General features: G+C 39.9%; 1 protein-coding gene across 14 annotated transcripts in view; it reads right to left on the bottom strand.

The window, feature by feature from the left end:
- Ccdc158 (coiled-coil domain containing 158) overlaps window positions 1-25,705 on the bottom strand; it is an 80,293-nt gene extending 54,588 nt beyond the window's left edge. For 10 of the 14 annotated variants that reach the window (XR_012435757.1, XR_012435758.1, XR_012435759.1 and 7 more), the window contains exons 1-8: window positions 25,611-25,705; window positions 20,683-20,725; window positions 13,472-13,611; window positions 11,767-11,984; window positions 9,003-9,112; window positions 8,480-8,807; window positions 8,050-8,126; window positions 906-1,016 (exon numbers count right to left, since the gene is read on the bottom strand). Coding sequence is in view for 11 of the 14 variants with exons in the window: in XM_074041966.1 (XP_073898067.1) it covers window positions 906-1,016; window positions 8,050-8,126; window positions 8,480-8,807; window positions 9,003-9,112; window positions 11,767-11,984; window positions 13,472-13,541 (914 nt within the window). In the remaining 3 variants the exon portion in view is untranslated. Of the gene's footprint in view, window positions 1-905; window positions 1,017-8,049; window positions 8,127-8,479; window positions 8,808-9,002; window positions 9,113-11,766; window positions 11,985-13,471; window positions 13,612-20,682; window positions 20,726-25,597 lie in introns of all 14 variants that reach the window. The other 4 variants (XM_074041963.1, XM_074041970.1, XM_074041965.1 and 1 more) reach the window with 4 other exon arrangements.
- Window positions 25,706-25,927: the final 222 nt, after the last annotated feature.

Here is a 25,927-nt window from a genome sequence, read left to right as displayed (position 1 = left end):
AGTTGAGAAAGGGTATAAAAGCAAACAGTAAACTAAGAATAAGTGATAGTGAAGGGGAACCCTATCTTTTAGATACAACCACTAATTATTTAATATGGCGTCATGAGGTCAATTATCTTTCATTATCCAAAATTGCTTCTTAAAAGTTTCAGTTCAAGGTTAGGGGCATAGCTCAGTGGTGGAGTGCATGTATATAGCTATGGGCTTTATCCCCAGCACCAGAAAGAAAAGAAAAAAAACAAAATAAAACATTTCAGCTAAAAAATGTTAACTGCCTGTCAAAGCTGGGTCATGGATATATAGCTGTTCATTATACTATTGTTCTCTACTTCTGTATTTGATTGAAAATGTCCATACAAAATGTCTTAACACACCAGCTAAAATTATAAAATTTTATATGCATACATATATGTATATTTACATAGATATACAAAATATATGTGCCTTATAAGTTGAAATATGAGCAATACTTAAGATAGCCAATCCCAAGCCCCAAATACTTGCAGTAATACTTCTGTGGTCAGATAATATTATCTATGTTATTTTTTCTGTTCACTTGAGTGTGCAAAAAGTTGGTGGTTTTTGTTGCTGTTTTTGTTTTTTTCACTACAGGGCTGAGCCTTGGATTCCTGCATGCTAGGCAAGTGTTCTATCACTTGAGCCACACACCAAGATCAAAAGTTTTACTTTTCTGTGGAATTAATTACTAAGCAATTTCTAAAAGATCACAGAACAGAATATTAATTTTTTCCTTCTTTTTCTTTCCTTTATTTTATTGTTTTTATATTTACTTATATATGCATACACTATTTTGGCCCCTCCCCCCAGAATATTAATTAAAATAATAGTTTTTAAGTGACGATAAATGACTACCAATTCATATTACCAGAAAACACATCACATACTGAATGATTTCCAGTTGACTTTGGATACTATTGGCCTGGCTTCGAGCACTGCTAGCTTTGTCGGTTAGTCCTGTTATTTCAACTTCATGTTCACTTATCAACTGCTCAATCCTACAGAAAGAATGTGATGATTGTTATCTAATGCAGGAGATTTTGCTTATGAATTATTTCAAACCTTGAATGATTTCAATACTCAAATTTAGTATTTTGCTTCTGCTTTGTATATGCTACTCTCTTTATAACAAGTCCAGAATCCTTTATCCAAATCCTTTGGGGGACCAGCTAGGTTTTGGAATTCAGAATTTTTTTGATTTTACAATGGTAATAAATTATGAGAACTGAACATGACATGGTAGTGTATGCATATAATCCCAACTACTTGAGAGGCTGAGGCAGGAGTATTATTTGAGCTCAGGAACTCAAGGCAAAGTTGAGAACCTATTCCTCCCCTCAAAAAAGAAAAAAGAACTATGAGCACTTTTATATTGTATGGCACCCCTAGTGAGATCTAAGAAGAGTACTATAAAGCAAACATATTATAAATACAGTAAGTTCATAAATATTAACACTAAATCATAAAGACTACACAAAGCTTTACATTAGCTCAAGTCAGGTTTTGCCAACAAATGAGTGACAAACACTCATTCTTTGAGCAAACTTTAGTCAGGTTCTTCTAAGCTCTCTTTTAACTAGGCCTTGATCTTAGCACTAGTCTTGTCTTTGGCCTGCCCCAATCCTAGCAAGAAACCTCCCATCCTTTTTTTTTTTTTTTCATTTTTCTTTTATTATTCATATGTGCATACAAGGCTTGGTTCATTTCTCCCCCCTGCCCCCACCCCTTCCCTCTCCCCCCCCTCAATACCCAGCAGAAACTACTTTGCCCTTATTTCTAATTTTGTTGTAGAGAGAGTATAAGCAATAATAGGAAGGAACAAGGGGTTTTGCTGGGTGAGATAAGGATAGCTATACAGGGCATTGACTCACATTGATTTCCTGTGCATGGGTGTTACCTTCTAGGTTAATTCTTTTTGATCTAACCTTTTCTCTAGTACCTGTTTCCCTTTTCCTATTGGCCTCAGTTGCTTTAAGGTATCTGCTTTAGTTTCTCTGCGTTAAGGGCAACAAATGCTAGCTAGTTTTTTAGGTGTCTAACCTATCCTCACCCCTCCCTTGTGTGCTCTCGCTTTTATCATGTGCTCATAGTCCAATCCCCTTGTTGTGTTTGCCCTTGATCTAATGTCCGCATATGAGGGAGAACATACGATTTTTGGTCTTTTGAGCCAGGCTAACCTCACTCAGAATGATGTTCTCCAATTCCATCCATTTACCAGCGAATGATAACATTTCGTTCTTCTTCATGGCTGCATAAAATTCCATTGTGTATAGATACCACATTTTCTTAATCCATTCGTCAGTGCTGGGGCATCTTGGCTGGAAACCTCCCATCCTTGATAGCTGATCAACCCTTGATATCTGATCAAGTTCCTTATTCCTAAGCCTGGATAGCTATCTAAGTCCTTTGGCCTGTGTTCAGTAAGAATTCAACCTTGACTGTTTCTTCTTAACAATTTTGCCTCCACTGATCCCCTCACCCAGCTCCTTGGTTATGTAGCAGTCCCATAACATAAGTCAGCCCCATGACATCTTAGGAACGCAGAAGCCCCCGTGACCTGGGAGAGGCAGAGAGAACCAGCTTGGCCAGAGGACCAGGAGGTATAGGAGGCCAGTGTACATGCCAAGAATGGACTTATAGGATTCCACTACAAACTGTTCTTTAGGTTAGGGTAGAAGCCTTACATATATATCCACCCACTCCAACACTCAGGGGGCACCCAGTTTCTGAACCCTGCTGTGTGTCTCTCCACTCAGCCTTTCTCTATCAATAAAGTTTCTTTCCTGCCTGTAACTCTTATTCTTGAGAGTGTTCTGAGAGCAAGAACACCGTGACATCTCACACCCGTGACAGGCTGGCAACCACAAAGGGACCCTCTTCTCTCCAGGATGAAAGGTCAGTATGACCGTGCCTAACTGTAGACAGTCTGCCTGGGAAGTGACCATGATCGTCCGGCACTCCTATAGATTCTGCTTACTGGGAAAGCCCTCCTGCTGTGGAGTAGCCAAAAGCAGAACTCTCTGGCTGCCTACTCCTGCTGTCAGTAGGGAAGTTTCTCCTGAAAGTGGAGGGGGAATTTCTCAAGCCCACTAAGTCTTCCAGCAGAATCCAGAGCATTCCTCCTCAGAGTGCAATGTGCTGAGACTGTCCCAGGGTTTATATGGCCCTACTGCCACATGGGTGGGTCTGAATCCCCCCGGCTGCCAGGTTTTTTTGTCTCTCTCAAAATTCTACACTATGACCCAATGGCCCTTTTGCCCCCAACAATGCTGAGTGACCTTCATCAGGGACATATGGGAGGACACCATGCCTTCATTTAGTAGGGAGATAATAAAGCATCTTTGCCCTCAGGAGGTTCCTTGCCCTTTTCAATCCCTACCTTTCCTTGGATGATGTATGCCCCCATGACTGAGTGCAAATTTGGGGGGTTTCTATGACACCTCATTAAGCACTATCCTCCCTTACACCCCCTCTGCCCCATCTTTACCCTTCAGGACTGCCCCAGGGAATGTATTTGTACTATTGTTATGGCACATGCTACTTGGGTTTTCTCCTATGTCCACCCCCCCCCAGAGTGCATGGGAGATCATATTTTCCAAAAACACACCCTTTCCTCGCAGTCTTCTCCAGAAGATGCAACTGACCCTCTAGGCTCACCCAACACCCCCTGACCTCCTGTGCCCTTATGTCTCTCATTGAGCCCTTCCTCCAGTGAGTTGTCTTTGAACTAGATGCCTTTACTAACTGGAGACATTATAAGCACTTGGGCTTTAAGGCTGACAGGGTCACATGTGGTCAGGGCCACAACAGTAAAGTGACCAAAACCTGGAAGGCTCTTTTAGCTTTTCCCTCAGTCTTGGTCACAGATGGCAGAAGGGACAAAACAGAGGGGAGAGGATGCTCTCCAAAGGGAGGGATTTCTTTAATAGGACACCTATAAATAGGAATGCCCCCTCCATTGTACACCACATGTTCTTCTTCTAGATAAGAACTTCCCCCTCTTGAATTCCAGAGGAATCTCCCCTGGCCTGCCTGCTAAAACATTGGAAGGAGAATTGATCCTGACAATCTTTGAAAAAATGCTTTGATTTTCTTTTGCACTCAGGCCAGACCCAACATCCCCTTGGAGATCAGGAAAATGGCCTTAGGGTGGGACTCTTAACTACAATACTATTCTCCAGTTAGACTTGTTTTGCAAGAGGGCGGGCAAATGGACAGAAATCCTCTATGTGCAGCTGTTCTTTTTCCTTAAAGAACATCCCCAATGGGTGAAACAGTGTAAGGGAGGTACTCAAACCCTGACCATGGTTTGTAAAAATATACCTAAAGAAGGGGATACCTCTAAGACACCTCAAGTTACCCCTAAGAAAGCCACTCCCCCACTCTAAGGGGGCAGAGCCACCCCCATGACTCCCTTGCCTCCTTACTCAGTAGCCATCAGGCACTATCCCCTCCAGCCAGTTCCTAGGCAGTGGGGTGGCTGCCCAGAAAGAATCCATGTCCCCTTCAGATTAAGTGACCTTAAGAAATTAAATGGGACTTGGGCAGTTTTACTGATGACCCAGACCAATACATTCAAGCCTTTATTACTGTTATCCAAACTCTTGAACTTGGAAAGATGTCATGCTGTTCCCAGATCAAACCCTTACTTCCCTGGAGCAACAAAGAGTCCTTGATCAGGCCACTCAGGTGGGCAATGATTATCACCTACAAAAGTCCTCTGTTAAGCCCGCACCCCTAAAAGGGGAAGCTGAGGACTCCAGAGTCCCAACTGGGGCCCAAGTGCTTCCTAGGACGGATCCTGGATGGGATCCCGAAGTTAGGCTGATGAATGGACTAGACACTATTTCATTCACCTCACCATTGAAGGTTTAAAGAGGGTTAGAGTCAAACCCTTTAATTACTCCCAGGTTATTATTCCCAATGAATCCTCCACCTTCTTACAGCATCTAAAAGAGGCCATTACAAAACACACCACAGTGGATCCTGAGTTGCAGGTCGGGGAGGTCCTCCTAAGATATAAATTTCTTACTCAACCAGCCCCAGACATTCATAGGAAACTTCAAAAGCTGGTGGCCGAGGGCAACAAAACATTAGACCAGCTGGTACAGATGGCTACTTCTGTGTACCATAATTGGGTCCTTACTAAAAAGAGAGAAAAAGAAAGAAGGCACCACGACCTACTGGCAGCTCTTAGAGAATTCCCCTCTTGACAAGGACCAAATGTCAGGACTTGCTACCATTGCGGACAGGAGGGACACTTCAAACGAGTGTCCACAAGGTAGGTAGCCCAGGAGATAGCCCTAGCCTGCTCTGGGACCCTGCCCTCTCTGTAAGGGCAACCACTGGAAGTCATACGGTCCCCATCTCCATTTGGAAAAGAGGCCAGATGGCTCCCTTGAATGATGGGTTCCAGGGCCTCCTGTCCAGGCTCTGGTTCTTGACATCCAGACTGAGGAGCCCCGGGTAGTCCTGACAGTTGAGAAGCACAAGGTCATCTTCCTTTTGGATAGTGGAGCCGTCTTCTCTGTCATTCCTTTCTCTCCAAGTCCCAGGTCTAACAACAAAGTCAGAATTCAGGGCATACTGGGCCAGCCCCTAGAATGATATTTTACCCAGCCTTTGGCATGCTCTTAGGGAAACCTCCAGTTCTACCACTTGTTCTACTTGTCCCCAAGACCCCTATCCCCTTGTTGGGAAGGGACCTCCTGTCCAAACTTAAAGTCCAAATACTACTCCCCGAGAGTATTTCTGCATGCCCCTAACTGAGGAACAAGTGGACCCATCAGTCTGGACGGACAGCTCCACTACTGGGAGAGCAAGGATAGCCTCTCCCATTCAGGTTCACCTAAAAGATCACCTCCACTGTGCCTGGAGGCCCCAGTCCTCGGGGAAGGTGAAACAGGCCAATGGGTTACTCAAGTGACACCTAACCAAACTGGCTCATGAAACACATCTTTCCTGGCCCAAACTCCTGCCTATGCCCTCCTCCACCTCAGAAACACCCCAGGCAAGTTAAATATCACCCCTTTTGAGTCTCTTTATGGCTGTCCATTTCTCACTAATGACCACATTCTGGATGGTGAAACAGCCAGACTTACCTCCCGTATCACTCAGCTAGCTAATTCTAACAAATCCTAACCAAGTTATACCAAGGCATCTCTCATGCCCCCTCTTCTCCTCTACCCTTTTGTCCTGGTGATTTGGTGCTCATTAAGATTCCTCACGTATCCAGGGAGCCTTTGCAACCCCTATGGGAGGGGCCACACCCTGTACTTCTTCCCATCCCAACAGGACTGCAATCTTGGATCCACATCTCCAGAGTCAAGCGCTGGATTTCCCCTATCAACAGGGCCACCACTAAACCTGCTCCTGAGAGGACTCACTACTCATGTGAGCCCATCTAGGATCTTAAATTTCTCTTTAAGAAGACTCCATCTTTTTTAAAGTAACTTATGTCAGATCTCCTTCCCTACCTCTTCATAGCACTCTATCTCACTCTAACCACAGTCCTCAGTATAGGTCTCTGGGTGACTTCTCCCCAAGAGTAGATCTGTACATACCGCATGGGGCTCTAATTTTTGGTTTCCTCTTTCTGTGCTCTCTCCCACCCATAATCTGCCTTACAATATAGGATTTATTCTTCTTTTTCTCCCCGTTCTAATGGGACAGGTCCTTCCCCGCCACCCATGACCCCTTCATCAACTACCTGGCCAAAATCACTAATCTCACCAACTGCTGGGTTTGTCCCAAGGATCTCTGGGCACAAGATGGGAGTTGGGATTACTGGACTCCCATTTACATGCTCAACTGAATCGTTAGGTTACAAGCAGTAGTGGAAAAGTATCACCAACCAGACTGCTTCTGCCCTAAAACTACTGGCCATACAACAGACCCAAATGCATGCTGCTATGTATCACCTGGCCTTAGATGGTCTTCTAGCTGAGGAAAGGTGGCAAACTCAACCATTCAGACTGTTGCCTTCAAATTGATCACAATGGACAAGTGGTAACAATCATTGCCACTAACATCAGAAAAATCGCCCACATCCCTGTACAAACTTGGGATGGGTGGAAACCTAATGACTGGCTTGGCAGCTGGTTCTCATGGCTTTTCCCTCTCCTGGGACCAACTGCTGTTATTGGAGCTGTCCTGTGCTTTGGTCCAGGCCTCCTTAACCTCCTCATGCATTTCATTTCTTCTCGCCTAGACTCCATCAGACTCCAACTCTTACTCCCACTCTTACTACTGTGAACCTTTGGACACCCCTTTGGGTTTGGATCCCTGACTACTGCTGGGGCGCCTCTTTGTCCCCTCTTAGCAGGAAGTAGCTAAACACTGGATCTTGATGTCCCATCTCCCTAATGGCAGTTAGGAGCTCCAACCCATAGGGGAGGATTTGTAGCAGCCCCATAACATAAATCAGCCCCATGACATCTTAGGAATGTGGAAGCCTCCACGACCTGGGAGAAGCAGAGGAACCAGCTTGACCAGAGGACCAGGAGGTACAGGAGGCCTGAGCACACTCCAAGAATGTACCTATGGGATTCCACTATGAACTGTTCTTTAGGTTAGGGTGGAAGCCTTACATATATATCCCACCCACTCCAACACTCAGGGGGCACCTGGTTTCTGGACCCCACTGTGTGTCTCTCTGCTCAGCCTTTCTCTATCAATAGTTTCTTTCCTGCTTATAACTCCAGTGCTCCAGCTTCTTATTCTTCAGGGCATTCTGACAGCAAGAACCCCGTGACATCTCATACCCTTGACAGTTATAAGCCCCATTCATCCTTGTACAGTACCAAAACCTCTACTGCAACAGTTTTGAATAAAGCCTTGCCTGGAGCTCTAACAAGTGCCAGAAAAAAAATTTTAATATAAGTTTGTGATAACATATGGGAAAAAAAATTCCCCAAAACAAAAAGCCCTTCTGTGTCTCACAGCTCTTTAGATTTTGGAACTACAGGTAAGAGACTGCAAAACTATGGTAAAGTTTCACTATGATTTCCCACACCTCAGTCAGAAACCTACCTATCTTGATGTTGTTGAAGAAGTAGTTCTATTTTGTTCTGAGATTCAGATTTCAGTGTTTCAAGCTGATCCTCTACCTGGTTTTAAAAAACAGACATCAATTTAGGTACTAGGACTTCTAAAGCTTGGTAAATACAGATATTTTCAACTAAAGAAATTCTTCAGAAATAGAAATAATACTAAAGTCAGATAAATTCTATTACTGTACTTTATTAGATCTTTTACTCCAGTTATACTTTCATGAAGCTGTTCAGGTAAATCAAGATAATTTCTTACAGAGAGATCACTCTGAAAGCAACTTCCATTATCTCAGAGAATGAAAATGAAAGCAAGAACTTGGTTTACTTTTAAGAATTTTACAAATTATATGCTAATACTATTCTCTTAATGCATCTTAATATAAAATTGAAGTAGTGTTCTCACCACTTACTGGAAATATCCTCCCTTTAAGATAAGAAATCTCTGTGTCTAGTTCTCTTAGGATTTTACTAACAGCTGAGCCCAAGCTGCGGAAGTGCATAGTAGACATGCTGTCATGTTCGTATATTTTCTTGCCCGAGGCATCTTCAAAGTCAGCTAGGACTGATCGGATTTCTTGAAGCACTCCTTCGTGACTCAGCATCATTTTTCTTAGCTGCTCTATCTGTGTGTTACTGTCTTTCAACATGTCCTCCTTAAGGCATTTGGCAGCTTCAAGCTCATGAACTGTATTTTGAAGCTGATTTCGTAAATCCTCCTGGGACTGACTCTCCCTTCGTCTATGAAATAAACAAAAGAAAAGAAATTTTGATGAAACTCATTCTTAAAAGAAGTTTTACTACAAAGAGTAAAACTTTAAAATAATTTCAGGGCTGGGGATGTATCTCAGCAGTAGAGCACTTGCCTAACATTCCAGAGGCTCTGGGTTCTGTCCCTAGCAGTGCAAAAAAAAAAGAAAGAAAAGAAATTTCAACCTGATGTCAGCCATGGCATCCCTCTCCATTTGCATTTCTTGAAGTTTTGTTTGCAAATCAATGACTGACTGCCTTAAGTAAAACTTCTGCTTCTCATGCAATTCATTGCTCTGGGGAAAAAAAAAAATCATGGGAATTAGTCCCCATTAAAGGAACACAGTTCTTTGTAGATAAAAATTTCCATAATTTATGTACACAGTACTTTCTTCCCTTACTACTTATAGTTCAGAGCCCAATTAAGCATTTCTCAATGAGATTACTGGAAAACATTGGAACACTAAATTCCCTGTTTTAAGCTGGTCCTCTCTTCATCCATTTTCTACACTACAAAACAAATCTGGCTTCTGCCTCAAAATGAAATGGGAATGAGTTCTGTTCCTTAAAACAGGAGAATTGGGCTGAAGGTGTGGATCAAAATATAGAATGCCTGCCTAGCAAGCACAAAGCCCTGAGTTTGAATCCCAGTACTGCAAAAAGTGATTAAAAAACAAAAACAGGAGAATTGGTTGAATTATATATATATAAAAGTCAAGGTCCACCTCAAACCCACTTAAAATACTTGACTACCAACTAAAAATCAACACGTTCAACTATAGAAAAATCCAAAAAGATTTCTAAAGTCAGGCACTGAGGGGTCCAGTGTAATAGCTGATACCCCACCTAATCATCCCAAAGCAAAGCCATCAAGTTCTGCACCATGAATACAGAGTTTGTGTCAGCTTTTTTATTGCTTCATTCTTGAATGAATCCACTGAGCAATGGATTCTAAAATAAAATAATAAAAAAACCCCAGAGACCAAGATTAAACAAGCAAACATCCAGAACAAAAGATCCAGAGGAAACAAAAACAGGTAATGCAAGGAACAGAAGACACTTCCAAAAACTTGTGTTTGCAGAGAAATTTAAGAGACATTACAGTCATAAAGTAGTCTTAAAAATTAAAAATACAGTTGCAAGGCATGAGGACCTGTATTCAATCCTCAGCACTAAAACAATAATAATAATAAATAACAAAAATAAAAGCCATGTGGTGGCATTACACACCTGTAATCTCACCTATCCAGGAAACGAGGCAGGATGATATCAAGTTTAAGGCCAGCCCTGGCAAAAAACTAGTAATGCCCTGACTCAAAAACAAGATGAAGTTGGGCACCAGTGGCTCATTCCTGCAATCCTCGCTACTCAGGAGACAGATCAGGAGGATGGCATTTGAAGCCAATCCAGGCAAATAGTTCGAGAGACCCTGTCTCGAAAAACCCATCACAAAAAGGACTGGTGGAATGGCTCAAGGTGAAGGCTGTGAATTCAAACCCCAGTACCACAAAAAAAGCATCAACTGGATTTACCATCATTGCTTAAACCCTTCCATAGCATAGACCTCACTATTCTTATTTTCTACTTTACCTATCTCAACATGATGATAAATGTGTACATAGAAGGAACAAAGACTTTCCCATCTTTATATATCCAATACCTAACACAATGTGTTACATAGGAGGTAGATGGTAAATATTACAAGTAGCCAAATATGTGTTACTAACACATTTATTGGGAGCCAACCAAGGGCCACATACTCTGCCAGGGATGGTCACAGAAAATAAATTAAGACACAGTTACTTTTCCTCCCTAGTACCTCTGTGCTTCCTTTGTCTCTACATACTATCTTCACTAGTATATTTATTATGAGGTATTGTCATTATTTCTTTACATGACCAGCTCCCTTCCAAAACTATTAACTCCTTACAAGGTCTATCTTATTCATCTTTATATGCCCTGTATATAATACAGTGGTACATAATTGTAAGCATTTAATAAAGTTGTAGTTTTTTTCCCCTAAAAATGCTCAACAGTCTGATGAGGTAGAACAATGTGGTGATGAGGACAATCAGATATCCTCAACATGACAACATGTACACAAAGGGCAATACCTGTACAGAGAACACATCCAATGCTGTCTAGAGGCAAAGCTTCAGAGAAGGAAATGCTTGAGCTGAATCTGGGGGCTAGTAAAAGTCTATTCCCCAGAATAGGTAGAGAAGAAAAAAATGGCCTGGGCAAAGGTATGGAAGTCTCTATTAGCAAGGCACATCCAGGGATGAGCAAGTGGCTTGATATTGCTACAACAGAGGGTAATTTGGAGAACAGGTACTGGATGAAACTAAAAATGCATCAGGGAAAGGTTCAATTATGAACAGCTTTGGGCATGGTGGTAAGAAGTTTCACTTTTAGAATGTGAACTACTGGGACCCAATATACAACTGTAAAGCCAGCTTGATTGTATTTAAGGTCCACTTGGCCTTTGTACTTATAAAGCAGGTGCTCTACCACGTGAGCAACACCTCTAGGACTCCTCTTGAAATTTTTAGCAAATACTCCTAAACTCCATTTAGCTATCATGTATACACATATATCTAACATCCTATCTTCTACCACTGTTTGCAAAGAGAAGCTAGGTATCATAACAGCAGGATAGCAGACCTGAAGCAATTATTACAGTGACAAAAGTAATTATGATATTCTGAACCATTCAAGTTTCACTAAAATTATATCATGAAACTAAGGCATTGTGTTTATTAACAAAAGGAAAACAGATATATAGACTTTCATTAATTTTAATAGATGAAGGCAGAATTTAAATTAGCAAGTTTAACCAATAGATCCATGGCTAATTTTTCTTCTAGGAAGTTTAGGTTTTTATTCCATGGCAATTTGTCTTCCTGTTATCAAAAAATGGTGTTAGGTGCTAGAAGAGAATGTAACTCACTTCATTTAGTCTTCTCTGCAAATCTTTGACTTGATGTGAATATTCTTCCAAAACACGTTCTATGTGTTCTTTTCCAGGGTAAGGGATGGCTTTTCTATGAGAATCAAGTTCTACTTCACATTTAGGGAAAAAAGGCATTTGTGTCAAAGTCCCAGCTGAAGCTGTGTTTTCAATAATTGTACCACGGATAGATGACACAAAAAATGGACTTGAAGAACCTAAATATGAAAAAATTAATTAACTTATCATAAAATAACTTTGTAGCAAACATTATGCCAGATAATTCTCTTACTGAACCCTGAAGGAATACAAGACCTCATGCAAAAATTAGACAAAGGAAAGGACAATAAGAGCACTAAAAGAGATGAGTGCAAGGTACAAAGAAAGAACAAACTGGGGGAAGGAAATAATCAAATGATTGAATTGCTGAATGAGCCTTGAAGTATCTACAGCAAGAATAAAACAATCTGCAAGCCAGGAGAAAAGAGAGGACATTCCAGGCAGTGGGAGCATCACAACTGTTGGCCAAGAGGCTTGAGATAAGATAGGGTTTCCTGGATGGAAGGGAAGTAGTGGCCAGATGTGAAAAAAAATGTAGGACAGAGCATGAAGGGCCTGTGGTCATGCCTAGGAGTTTGGATTTCATGTAGAATGGTATAAACTTGAAATAAGTATTATATGAAATTGGAAAGAGATCTGGTTAAAATCATGAGAACTGTTTCTCAGTTGTATCCAACCCTGTTGTGATAGGAGAATATGACTTTGAAGTGGTAGAATCTCATCTGTGTATTTTCTCTAACAAAAATCTTTCAGCAGCCCAGTACAAAACTAAAAGTCAATCAGCCTGATAAGGATTTGGACTTGCCTATAAGAATATTTCCAAGTGATTGGCTGAAATAATGTTGTAATAAAAGAAGATGGAGAGATGAAGAGTGCTAATTTAGGAATAAATGGCAAAACCTATAACAGTTTTTCTAAATTATTGTTATAAATCTGGATTACCTAAGGAGCTTTAAAAAAAAAAAAATCCAGTGGTGCTGACACCTACTGATTCAGTGTTTGCAGATGTGAATCTACACTGTTCAAATGTTTAACATCTAAGGGGGGAAAAAACAGTGTTTTCTGACATGGTTCATGGTTGAAAACCACTACCTTCATTAGGCAGAACAACCCAAGTTCTCTAGGAATACAGGAGTGGGAGGACTGAAGACAGGGAGACTGGATCTCAGAAGTCCAACAATTCTTGGTAAGCTTTGGGGAGAGGGTGGTCATATGATATGAACTGAAGGGATTAAGAAACTATGCATTTAAGATTTTAGATGGGCCACCCATGAGGACAATATTACAGGTTGATGATTATGCCTAAAGAGGAAGACAACTCAAGGGCTAAGTTTGACTTAGAGGAGACCAAGAAAAATGGAAGGAAGTGAAGGTATTAGGGAAGCATGGTGTAATGTGTTAAGGGTAAAGTGCCTTGATACAGAAACAATTATTAAATTTAAAAAGTAAACATATGCTAAAAATAGATATGCTAAGCCATCTCTTCCTCAAACTATTTTAATACAGTATTCATGACTGTGTTCTATGCCCTGCAATTAAAAAAAAAAAACCACACACATACACTAAAAAGTAGGCACTTGAATGGGTATTATGAAGACAACTCAATCCTCATTTTTCTCATTTTGTTTTATAAAAAAAGACATACCTCCATTGGATGTGATGCCACTACTTGATAAAAGATCTTCAGTATTTGATTCACAAGCTTTTGATTCCATTTTAACTATTTCTCCTTCTTAAAAATCTTGAAATATGAATGGCTCCCTGTTTGGATGTTTTAGTTCTTATCTATGAAAGACCAAAGATTCACTATTTACTAATAAGGTACTATGTGAAAAAAGTTCATAGATGACTCTGTTAATATTTGAAATTTAGTAATAATTTTTTCTCCTGAAAGTTACGTATATTTTATTATATAAAATTAATAGGTGAGTAGAACTTAAAATTATTGATTTTAAAGGCTAAGGGGTTATTAAAGATAACCTGAAAATTAAAAACTAATACTTTAGTTATTATGATAAGTAGTGCTTTAATTTGGGGTAAAGCTTTTCCGGTCTTCCATGAAGTTATACTGTTAAATAATGGAAGAAAATACCTCCTTACCAAAAAAATCACAAATCAGCAAATTAGAAATCATTAATAAGTTGAAAAACTTATTTGATATTAGTGTTTACAATTTTAGATTAGGCCAAGAGAGGACTTCTAAGCTTAGAAAACAACAGTGGTAGCCTGACTCAAAATCTCCTATTTTTCCTCCAACAACCATAAAATCAAGAAAGAAAACAAATAAAACTCCATGTGCTGCACACCTTCAGTGTCACTGAAGACAAAGAATACCATAACACTCTTCAGTCTCCACCTCCAGAGCAGCTAGCGTTACAGGCATGAGCCACTGCATTCCACTGAGGCTTACCATCACTGCCCATGCACTCTTTGTTTTAATGGTTTGAGCTCAGGGCATCAGGCTTGCTAGGCAGGCACTCTACCACTTCAGCCATGTCCCCAAGCCCTTCTGCTTCTTATTTTTCATTCTCTTGGTAGTTCTCCTTATTTTCTTCAATACCTTCAGCTTTTGGCACGGGGCGGTACTGGGGATCTGAGCTCAGGGCCTCATGCTACACAAGTACTCTACACTTGAGCATGCCCCAGGCTTTATTAACTTTTCATTGTAATCTGTCATGGGTTGAGAGTCCCCTCTTTCCTGCAGATTCTCTTATAGTAGTATGTGGGGTGGGAGGTGTGTAGGAAGTTTGGTGTATCTTGCTTCTGCTTTGTTCCTACTAGTTTCTTTAAATTTCCTCTCTCACTTCCTTCCCTTTACTATGGCATTTCCAGGGGAGGCCACCTCTCTCAATAGATGAGTGATGCTCAACAAACACTACTTCTCTTAGGCCGCTACTTCTACAAGCCCTTACCTCATAGTCTGGGCTATGGACTATCAAGTTCCAATTTGTGCTTAGTATTGTGGCTTTTGTTTCACTTTCTGGGGTGAACTTGTACTTTTTCTCAGTCTTTGGCTCACTTCTGCTCTTTTTCATTCCATAGCAGTGGTGGTAGGTGAGCTATGGAAAATCTTTTGGAAAAAAAAATTCTATTTCTGGATAATTAATTATAGATTAATTTTCTAGATAATTTTAATTGTAAAGCCAAGACTAAAACAAAGATGGAAGCCGGGTTACAGTGGTGCCATCTTGTAGTCCTAGCACTTGGGAAGCTGTAGCAGAGCGGGAGTTCGGGACCAGCCTAACATAACAAGATTCCCCTCTCCTCTGCCATATCAAAACAAATAAATAAATAATATAATAATACATAAATATTATCTTGGTGGGTAGCAAAGGAAAACTAGCTACTAAAAATGAAAGGGGGACAATCTCAGTAGATCACTGGCTGTTACAAAGGTAATGGGTAGAAGTCAGAAGATTTATTTATTTTTATTTTCACTTTTTGCAATGCTGGGGATCAGAGGATACCATTTAAAAATGACAAGAATTAAAGACTAAATAAGAACAAAGGGGTTCACAGGCGCACTATAAAAAGTATTACAGAAGTAACCACTATAGTAAAAATACAAACCTTAAAAGACAAAAAGAATTTTCAAAATAAAAACATAAAATACCAAATAAGTAGCAAAAATATCCATTAATTATACACAAGATAATATAGTAGTGTGAACATATTATAATTTAGATCAAACATTAACAGTGGTGTTAGTGAATAGGAGAGACTCAACCTGTTTACTAAAAGGAGAGGATTTTCAAGTTGGCTCATAAAAGCAACTCTGTGAGGGCTGGGAGTATATATAGCTCAGTGGTGGAGTACTTGCTTAGGATGCAGGAGGCCCTAGGGATCCCCAGCTCTGCCTTAGGCATGGAATGTAGAAGAGGTATGGAACTCTATCGTGTATAAGAGGCATCCTTAAAACACATAGATATTAAAAGGTTAAAAATAAAAGGATATGAAGAGGCTTCCAATGGCCAAAAATGGGACAATTTGAGCATCAATAAAGATGGTACTAGCAATGGACTATAAAAAATAAATAAATAAATAAATAAATAAATAAAAGGATAGACAAAGATTTGCCAGGCAAATGAAAACAGTAAGAAAGCACGGACCAAATAGTCTTAGAGCCAAAGGGCACTTTAAGTTAAAAGCCACATTTCATAATAAAGACCTAATACTTCTGACTATGTACCATATAACAGGCAATCACTTAAAAAAACAATTTACAGATGATGCAGTAAGAACTAAAAACACAGTGATCAGTCTGAGACAGGCCAACTGGACAAAAATAAGGATATAAGATTCAGATGAAATAATCACTAAAATAGACCATTTAGAAATACATTAAACACTCTACCTTTAGTTATAAAAAAAATACCTTCCTCTGAAGTATACATGCAACATTCACAAAAATCTGTCATATTGTAGGCTCGAATAGTAAGTTTCATAAAGTAGAAATGTTACAAAGGATAGCCTCTTATTCAATATAATAAAAACTAACAGTTAAAAATGAAATTCCAAAACAAGGAGGGCTTTCCATCTGGAAATTAAAAGACCTGTTGAACAACTTTTGTGTGATAAGGGAAATATAACAGAAATTAAAGAATTTCTGAAAAATAATGAAAGCAAAACACTATATATCAGAACCTGTGAGATACAGTAAATGTAGTGAAAGAGGAAAATTCCTAAATACTTACATAAATAAATATGAAAGAAATAAATGAATTATATTTCTAACACAAAAAGAATAACAACAAGAACAACAAAAAATAAGCAGGTACAAGGTGGCTCATGCCTGTAGTCCTCACTACTTAGGAGGCTAAATCAGTTTGAGGCCAGCCCAGGCAAACAATTCAAGAGACCCCCCCACCTCCAAAATACCAACAGCAAAATGTACTGGAGGTGTGGCTCAAGTGCTACAGTGCCTGCTCTGTAAACATGAAGCCCTGAGTTCAAATTCCAGTCCCACAGGGAAAAAAAAGTAAGCTGAAAGAAAGCATAAATAGGAGATAATAAAGATAAAAGCAGAAAGTGAATTAGAAAACAGAAAAACTGATCAGATTAACAAATCAAAATCCTGGTTCTTAACAAAGAAAAAGCAGGGTGTGGTGGCATAGGTCTATCATCCTAGTACTCAGGAGAGACTGAGGCAGGAGGATCTCCAGTTCAGGTCAGCCTGAGACCCTGTCTCAGAGAAAAAAATGTAGGTGAGGACCAACAAAGTGAGGATGATTGCACATGAAACAATGCTTATCTTTTTTACAGTAATTTATGTTTGCAAATAATACAGTGATTTAAAAAATATAAAAACAGGGCTGGGAGTATGACTCAAGTGGTAAAGCAACTGCCTACCAAGCACAAAGCCCTGACTTCAAACCCCAGTACTGCCCCTTAAAACTTAAAAATATGTGTATCAAAATAACCCATGAAGTACAGAGTTTTTATTGAACAGAACTCCTTTTTATTTCACTCACAGTTTCTTCCTTTTGTTTACTGAGGTGCCATCTGTCAAAACCGTAATTAATATGTTTTATGCTATAATTTTTAGGAACTAGGTAGTAGGCAGGGAAACATTCCATAAAGAATTATAACAAAAGGAATGTTAGTCGACATTGCTAGGCAATTGAAATGTTCTACACAGAAAAGCATGGCATTTGGGAGAAAATCACCATTCTCATTTAAACAAGTTTCACCGTGAATGATGATGGTAATAATCTTACTTATACACTAATATTTGGGGATTCTTCAGGATGACAAATGACACTAAAAAATCCAAATTACTAAATAATGTTATCATAAATTACAGATAGATCAAAATCATGAAGGAATGAACAGAGCAGGGAGAATCACAGCCCAGACTGGGAAACCATAAACTACTGCTTCATATCCATCACTTTATTATCAAGTAGGAAACAGAATCTCAGAGGAAGGTAAGCAGATTAAAATGCGGAGAGGAGAGTAAAGAAGGGGAAAGTATGACTTGATTGTTCACTTTGATATAAAATGAGGAATGCAATAAACTCAATTCAGTACCAGTGACTAGTAACGGCATTAGGAGAGCACACTCTTTCAGAAGGGATTTTTTTCCCCTTAGAAAATGAGTAAAGACCATGGAATTTTATTCAGCCTCAAAGAAGAATGAAATTTTGTCATTCGAGGAAAATGGACAGAAGTGGAGATCATCTTAAGTGGAGTTAGGCAGACTCAGAAGGTCAAAATTCACGTTCTTCCTCACACACAGATTATGACAAAAGAAATAAGGAAGTAACATTATGAGACAGGGTCACACGCTGAGGGCAGAACGTGCACGGGGGGGGGGGGGGAATAGGGAAAGGGAAGGAGACCTAGTGGTTGATGTACTCACGGTAGTGGAGCGAATACAGTCATCTTAAACTGCAGAGGCCACTATGGGCAGAGGACTAGAAAGTAGTGAAGAGGTCTGGTAGAGATGAACCAATGTGGGCTGTAATACACATGTGCATGGAAGCAACACAAGGAATCTCCCTATATAGCTATCTTCATCTCAAACTAGCAAAACCGCCATGTTTTCCTTTTTATTTTATATGTTTTTTTCTTCAACAAAATTGGAGAACAAGAGGGTAGAACACTGGAGGGGCGGGCGAGTGGCCCAAATAATGTATGCACATGTAAGTAAATGTAAAAAAGGTAAAATATAATTAAAAAAAACAACTAGTTGGTGGCATAGTTCAAGTGGTAAAGTCCCTAAAGAAAAAGAAAATGAGTAAAGAAGATAGCATAGGCTTATTTACTTAAGAGTTTAAAATAGCCATTTATTTGTAAGTGCTCAGGATCTCAATTTGTCAATGCTGATAGTTATTTTATGAACCTCAGAATAATGAAATATGCATTTTTTAAATATTTGTAATTCAGATTTTCACTATTTTAGACCAAATATATCCTCAATTTGGTGTATTCAATTTTCTTCTATGTCATAACCCTATTTTCAGGCATAAAACTTAAAAATTATTAAGGATTTCTGGAAATTGAGGATTTTTACCTCCATAAATCTTAAAACTGTTAAAACTCTGCACCTGATTGATTTGAGGGTCATAATATGAACTTACAGTGGTTTAATTTTAGACATTTATAGTATAATTTCCTTTCAGTTTATTTATTTGGTGGTGCAAGGCAGAGTGCTCCGTTTGTTTAAATGAGTATAATAGAGAGGTCAGATCTTGTTTTTTTCTGGTATGCCCAAGGTCAATAATGAATAATTCTGCCTCATTTAAAATTATGAGCAGGTTCACTTTAAATACTAGCTATGTAAATATTTTACTCTAGTTATTTGACTCAAATGTTGTTGAAAAGGCTTTGGAAACCACATGCCACAAAGAGACTTTAGTTTTGTTATATAGTTGACCTAAAGTACTTAAAAGTATCTCATGGATTCTTATTCCTTCTTGGATTCCAAAAGGCTACAGCAGATATGCACCTGCACTTTCCTACTGTGAACAATGCTCACCTTGATTTCTTTCCTTCTGGCTGCTACTTAAGGTGGCAACTCTCTGACTATGAAGAATGACTGTCTTCACAGCAAGGCGATTTAAAATCTAAAAGTCCTATTTTGATGGGGTATACTACTTAAATGTGTATACTATTTTGATTCCCAGATTCCTCAACTTCAAGCCCCTAGGATGATGGACTATCCTACCTTCCACAGAAACCCAAGACTGGAAGGTTGGGAACGTGGCACAAATAGAAGAGTGCCTGCCTAGCAAGCATGAGCCCTGAGTTTAAACCCCAAGACTGCCAAAAACAAAAACAGAATCACAAGACTGGAGATTTTATAGGATTGCTCTATATTCCCCTAGAGCAAGAATGAAAGTATGCTTTCCGTGGTAAATTCTGAAATACGTCAGGATTGTCCAAATACATCTCTAGGCTGATATAGTCTCAGAAACACAATGAGGAGTTAATGTTGAACAGCATTTATTACCTGAGTTACTGCTAATGGTTTATTAACTTCACAATGATCTCAGTGTCTGCTTTCTCAAACTCATTTTTTTCTATCTAGATGTCCTCCAGGCTTAAATTCTAGCTCTGTGATCTACTAGTTCTGTGGCCTGGTAGAACCAGGCCTTTCCAACACTCTAAGATTTAGATAAAGAGTATATACCCCAAAAGAAAAAGGATTAACTGAGGTAACTCATGTGCAAGCCCTCCTATATAGTACCACATAATAGGATAGTAATGACATGAATAACAATACCGTCTTTATAATTTAAGCAGTGTATGCCAACTCACTGTCCCATAATAAATAGATCTATTTATCTAGAAAAAAGATATGTTTTTATTTAGCCCATAAACAAAAAACAAAATGGGTTTAATCTGCAATGACTAAACACAGGAACCTATTATAAGCAGAATTAAGCTATTTAAGAAAATACTGCATTAGCACATAACACCATTTCATAGGGAGGCAATATGGAAGCAGCACAGAACACAGAATGAGGAAACTTCATTTTCTCATTGGGAACATAGGCAAACCTCTTCATATCTGAGTCTCAATTTCCACCTTTACCAAACGAGATTATGGTTGTGCTTTTCAAACCTTTTCTGAGCAGTGAAAGCCTTTAATTCTTTTGATTCCCAGCTACACACCCTCCTTTCTGCCTAAGAAACGCTTCTACGGAATACAGAAGGCTCCACTGAACACAGTCTGAAAACCACGGATAAAATTCTTCTAGCTTTTATACTTTAGACATTCCATCTTAGACACTTGTCAGGTTTGAGGCTTCAGGTTTTCTAAAATAAATTAGATTCAGACCCAATAAACTAGTGTATCAGTTGTATATGCTCATAACTCTTAAATATAACTAGAAGTAAAATAAGAGATACCTTAATTTCTGGATATTCTTATTTTCAATTATTCTATTAACACCTGAAAAAAATTTAAATCTGCTTATTAATATAATAATTAATTATATTTTTATTAACTAAAATTTATTATTTTCAAAAAGTTCAGTTCACAAGTTCATTTTCATTACTTAAGGGCTTGACAATACCTAAAGTACTTGTTTACAACAACAGCAACAAAAACTGTTAAATTATTTTTAATTTTACATGAAAGTACATTTGCATTTATAGTCCATAACACTTATCTAGGTTATATTTGTACAACAAAACATGTTCAGTTATAACACCCCTGTGTGTCTAAACCTAATTTTCTTGCCACACAAATTACTGGTATTATCAAGACAACACAGCAAGTAAACCTATAGCACACATGACCCCCTACAGACCTTCCTAATCATGACCTTTCTCTAACTTAAATAGAACAGGTGAATATCTTCAGACAATTTAAACTGTTCTTCACTCTTTGACCAGGCAACAGATCTTGTACTTTGTTGGAAAAGTTACTAGGAAAGAACCTTTGATCTGGCAAGTCAGAGGTAGGTACATCAATTTTACAGGTATATTAAAATAATAAGCAACCAGAATTTTAATATCAAAAATATCTCAGTGGAATGTTAAGGGGATACCACACTTACAAAAATGAGTCTCTTTTTTGTGTAGAATTAGGACTACTGAACAGCAGTGAAGAGAGGCAGATTCTAGTTTAAGTTAGAGAGGATGTTCTAAAACCCAGAGAATATACACATGATGGGCTTCCTTGTGAGGTATTCAAGCTGAAGATGATGAGTGCTTATTGAGATGGCAACTGTCACTGGGTGTCCAGTGCTACTAATTTATAATTAATCTATAATTTTATTAGAACATTTATAACATCTTCTTCAATTTAAACAGTCCATGATTTCCTATGGAAGACATTCAGCAAAAAGATAACCAAAAATATGACACCTTCATATAGCTTATTTTAGTCAAAAGCAATGCCAGAATTCTGTTTCCAGCAAGCTTAGGGCTATTTTGTTAAATAGGTAAATTTTAATGAATTTTTGGCTTTAATATCTCCACATGCTTGCAGTTGTATTAAATTTACCTTATCCCACACCTTCATTCTCAGGTAATGTTGCCATAAACTTAAATCCCCAAGTTAGACATGTTAATGTCCTCTCTATTTAAACTCCAATTAACCATATTCTGTTGAGTCTGTGTGTGTAATACCTTGTAACTTAGTAAAAAGACTTAAGTGTGATCATAAGTCATCAAGAAGGAATCCTGGAATATGTAATTTCATTGTGTTTTTTCATGCTTTCATCAACTCTCACCAGACCCACTATAAAACATCTCAAAATGCACTTTGTTGCTTCAATTTCTTAAAATCATTCAGTATTTTCTTTAAAAGCAGAGGCATTTTGCCAATCTTGCTCAAATACAAAAATTGACACTAACACTTAAAACTCTCCATATTCTGGACTAACCAACCTTCCAGCATCATCTCCTGCCACTCCCCTGCCCTGACAGACACTCCTCCAATACAAGTCTCACTTGATGTGTCCTGAGCATGTTGTGCTATTCTAGGACTCTGCTTTTATTTAAATTGTTGTTTTTTGTTCTTCCTTTCCTTCCTAGTAAAACTTTCTCCACTTCAGTTTATAGGATACAGGGAAAGAGGTTCAATACTATATTCCTGGTCAATGTACAATGATCTTGTCTTGAAAATCAGTGTACTAATAAAACTGATGCCTCTGAAAAAATTAATGTAAGGAACTATATTTGGAAGATAAGCTCCTTTTACTCTTCCCACATTGAAAGTGGTGAGCTTCAATTAAATAATCCATGTGCATAAAGCACTTAGCACAGCATAGCACTCAATAACAATTATTGTTACTGGTGTTTTGATAGTTTTCTGTATGTTGCTACCATGAATAGTGTTTCTATAAATACTACAGATAGAGCTAAGATGAAGACCAATCAAGTTTCTACCCTTGAGAGTTTATATTCTAGTGGGGAAAGACACCAAATTAAAATTAAAAATATAATTTTGGAGAGTGGTGAGGTGCAATGGAGAAAACAACGAGATAGAGTTAGGGTAGGTCAGGGAAGGCCCTTCTGGGAAGGTGATATATGTACCAAAGTAGTCAGGCTGGGGTAGTTTCTTAAAAGGAAATACCATATAGAAAGCCCTAGGATGGGAATAGCTTAGTGTTTGTTGACTGAGGAGAAGTAGGATGGCTAGTGAAGCTGCAGGGCAGTCAGGGGAAGATAACTGGCCTGTTCATAGACATGTCTGTATACCACGTCCAAGGGAATGCTGAACTTACTAAGCTCCTTTCCTAAATGATGCTAGAGGATGTTGGTTGAGCCTGGCTTATAGAATCTTGAAAAGACCTTACTAAGGACTTTGGGACTACTCTAACTGCAAAGTTATTGGAGGATTTTAAAAAGAAGGGGCAGATGATCCTCCAGCAGCTGAGTAGAGAATATACTGAGTAGGAGCTGAGGCCAGTTATGAGGCAATTGCAGTAGCCCAGAGTAGGCACTCAAACCAAACACTAAAGGAAGCCAGAGATCAAAAGGACACTGGTGCTGGGACTAGAGGGACAAACTGAAAATGGATATGAGGAATCTTTCTTGGGTGATGGAAATATTCTAAAATTGAATTGTGCTGCTGACCACAATTCTGTAATTTAATGGACTGTACACTTTGTAAAGGTGTGCAATATAGTATGTAAATTATGTTTCAAAAAGCAGTTTAAAAAGATTGAGGAAATGAGTGGGAAGTGTAAATTAGCTGCCTGGATCCCAAAAGTGAATCATTTAAATCTGAACACTGTTTTTTCTTGAACCCGGAGAACACCAAAGTGTCTTCACTTCAGATGACTAGAGGTTGCTTTTAGCCAGATTTTAACACTCTACACATGAGAGCACTTTCATATTCCCTCTTTCCCTCAGCCTTGGCCCTCAATCCCCAGGTGTCTCTAACTCTTATTTGATACACACCTGATGGATAGTCGACAGAGACTTGGCCAAAGATCAAGGCCAAGCCACTTTTTTCCTTTACTCTCATTAGTCAGAATAAACATAGTGATGTATCAACAGAAAAACAGAAGAAAGTCCAGAAAATTAGCTTAAATGCTAAACTACATCTTTCATATGTACCACTTAATTTTCCTCTTTTAACCAAATTCCCTATTCAAATCTTTTTCTTAGGATTTACAGAATTCAGGAAAACATATAGTAGTCTCCACTACTACACGCACTACTGCCCTAGCTATAAAGTTTTAAATACTCATCCACACAGAATTCTGTGTGACTTAACAGCACTGCCAAATGTATTAATTTCCTGTTATTTGCCATAGCAAATCACCACAACTTGGTGGTTTAAAACAGTTAACAATTTATTCTCTCACAGATCTGGAGGCCAGAAATCCAAAATCAGAATGGAAGGGATGAAATCAAGGTATAGCAAAGCTCCACTCCCCCAGACTATAGGAGAAAATCCATTTCTCTTCTATCTCTGTTGACTCCTGGCATCCCTTGATTTGTGGCCCCATCACTCCAATCTTTGCCTCCATTGTCATATTATTGCCTTTCCCTCTTCTGTCTGTACCAAATATCCTTCTGCGTCTCTCTCATGACCCTTGTGTTTATATTTAGGGCTCACCTACTAACTCAAGATAATCTATTTCACAATCTTTGACTTAATCACATGTGCAAAGAACTTTTTTTTTTTTCCTATAACATTTACAGGTTCCAGGGATTAGGACCTGATATTTTTGAGTGGCCACTATTCAGCCATATAATTTGAGACCATCTACTTTGGGAGAAGGTGGTTCACAAAAGGTCCTCTTTAATAAATAGTGGAGTTTTACAGTGAGTACCCTAACATACTAGACTACACTGAGTCCTCATTGAAAAAGGACAATAGCAAGGGCTTTGTGCACATATCGAATAAATTGTTCACTGCTGTTCTCAATTTATTTAGGAGTATAAAGCATCTCTATGGCATGAAAATCATTTTATCCACTGCAGAAATGAGTGTATGAACCAGGCTCCAGTGGTTCCTGCCTATAATCCTAGCTACCTGAATGAGTGCCGTTCCAGACCCGTTGGAGAGAACCCATTTCCAAAATAACCAGAGCGAAATGGACTGGAGGTGTGGCTCAAGTAGTAGAGAACCTGCTTTGCAAGCCTGAAGCTGAGTTCCAACCCCAATCCTACCAAAAAAAAAAAAAAAAAAAAAAAAACCCACCAACCCACATAACTGTGGGACATAGGAGGCTCAGACCTCGCCCGTCACTTCACTCCTAGATGACCGTATGCACACAGAAACAGGGCTGCCAGCAGGTCTCTGGGTGTGTGGGAGCGCTGGCCCCCTTTTCCTTGACTTTGTCGCTAGGACCCGTAAAGCGGCTGCCCACCCTGAGAAACAGCCCACTCACTCCTCTTCTGCCCTGACTGCGGTGCAGCCCGAGTGGGGACGTGTGCGAGTGGCGGGACAGCGTGGAGACTTCGGGGGGCGCACCGCACCGTGTTTCTGACTTAGGTTGGTAATGCGGGGGAGCTGAGTCCTAGAGGCGATCACAGAGCGGGCCCCAGCCCAAAGCGCCCCGGCACAGCCTCAGTTGCCTCTTCTGTCCCCTCTTTCTCCCCCAGAAGCACGGTCGGTGGGCACTGAAGTGACCCTTGGGCAGTCCCCACGGGGGACTACATAGGTCGCTATGGTCTTAGGGCCCCGTCCTGAAGGTCCTGAACTCCCTGAAGACAGTAGTAGCTGCCCACTGTGATAAAGGAACCGTTTATTGGGCATCCACCATGTGCAAACGCAAGGCAATAAGAACCCGAGTCGCTCCCGGACGTCGGGAGGACGAGCCGCCCGCGTCCCCCAGGCCGCGTACTGCCCCTGTACCTGCTACCAATACCTCATCCTAAGAGACCGGCCGCATGTCCGCGGGGCGGCGGCCGCACCTGCGCGACCGGGGGACAGGCTGGCTCCCCACGGCGCCCCGAAGCCCCGCGGCGGCGGCGGCGGGGCGGCTGCTCCTTGTCGGCGGCGGCGCCGGACGCTGCCCCGCCCTCACCCGCGCGCGGCCCGGCGGCGCTAGAACTCCGACCGCCGCCCGCTCGGCGCGACCGTTGGCGGCTCGGCACAGACGGCTGGGGAGGGGCTGGGGGCGGAGCCACTTGCCGCCGCGGGGCGGGGCCACTCGCGCGCAGACTCCGCGCCTAGAAGCTGTTG

Source organism: Castor canadensis, chromosome 9 (assembly GCF_047511655.1).
Source record: "Castor canadensis chromosome 9, mCasCan1.hap1v2, whole genome shotgun sequence".
NCBI classification, from domain to species: Eukaryota; Metazoa; Chordata; class Mammalia; order Rodentia; family Castoridae; genus Castor; species Castor canadensis.
The sequence above is the reverse complement of the archived record's forward strand: the minus strand, read 5'-3'. Positions and strand labels throughout refer to the sequence as shown.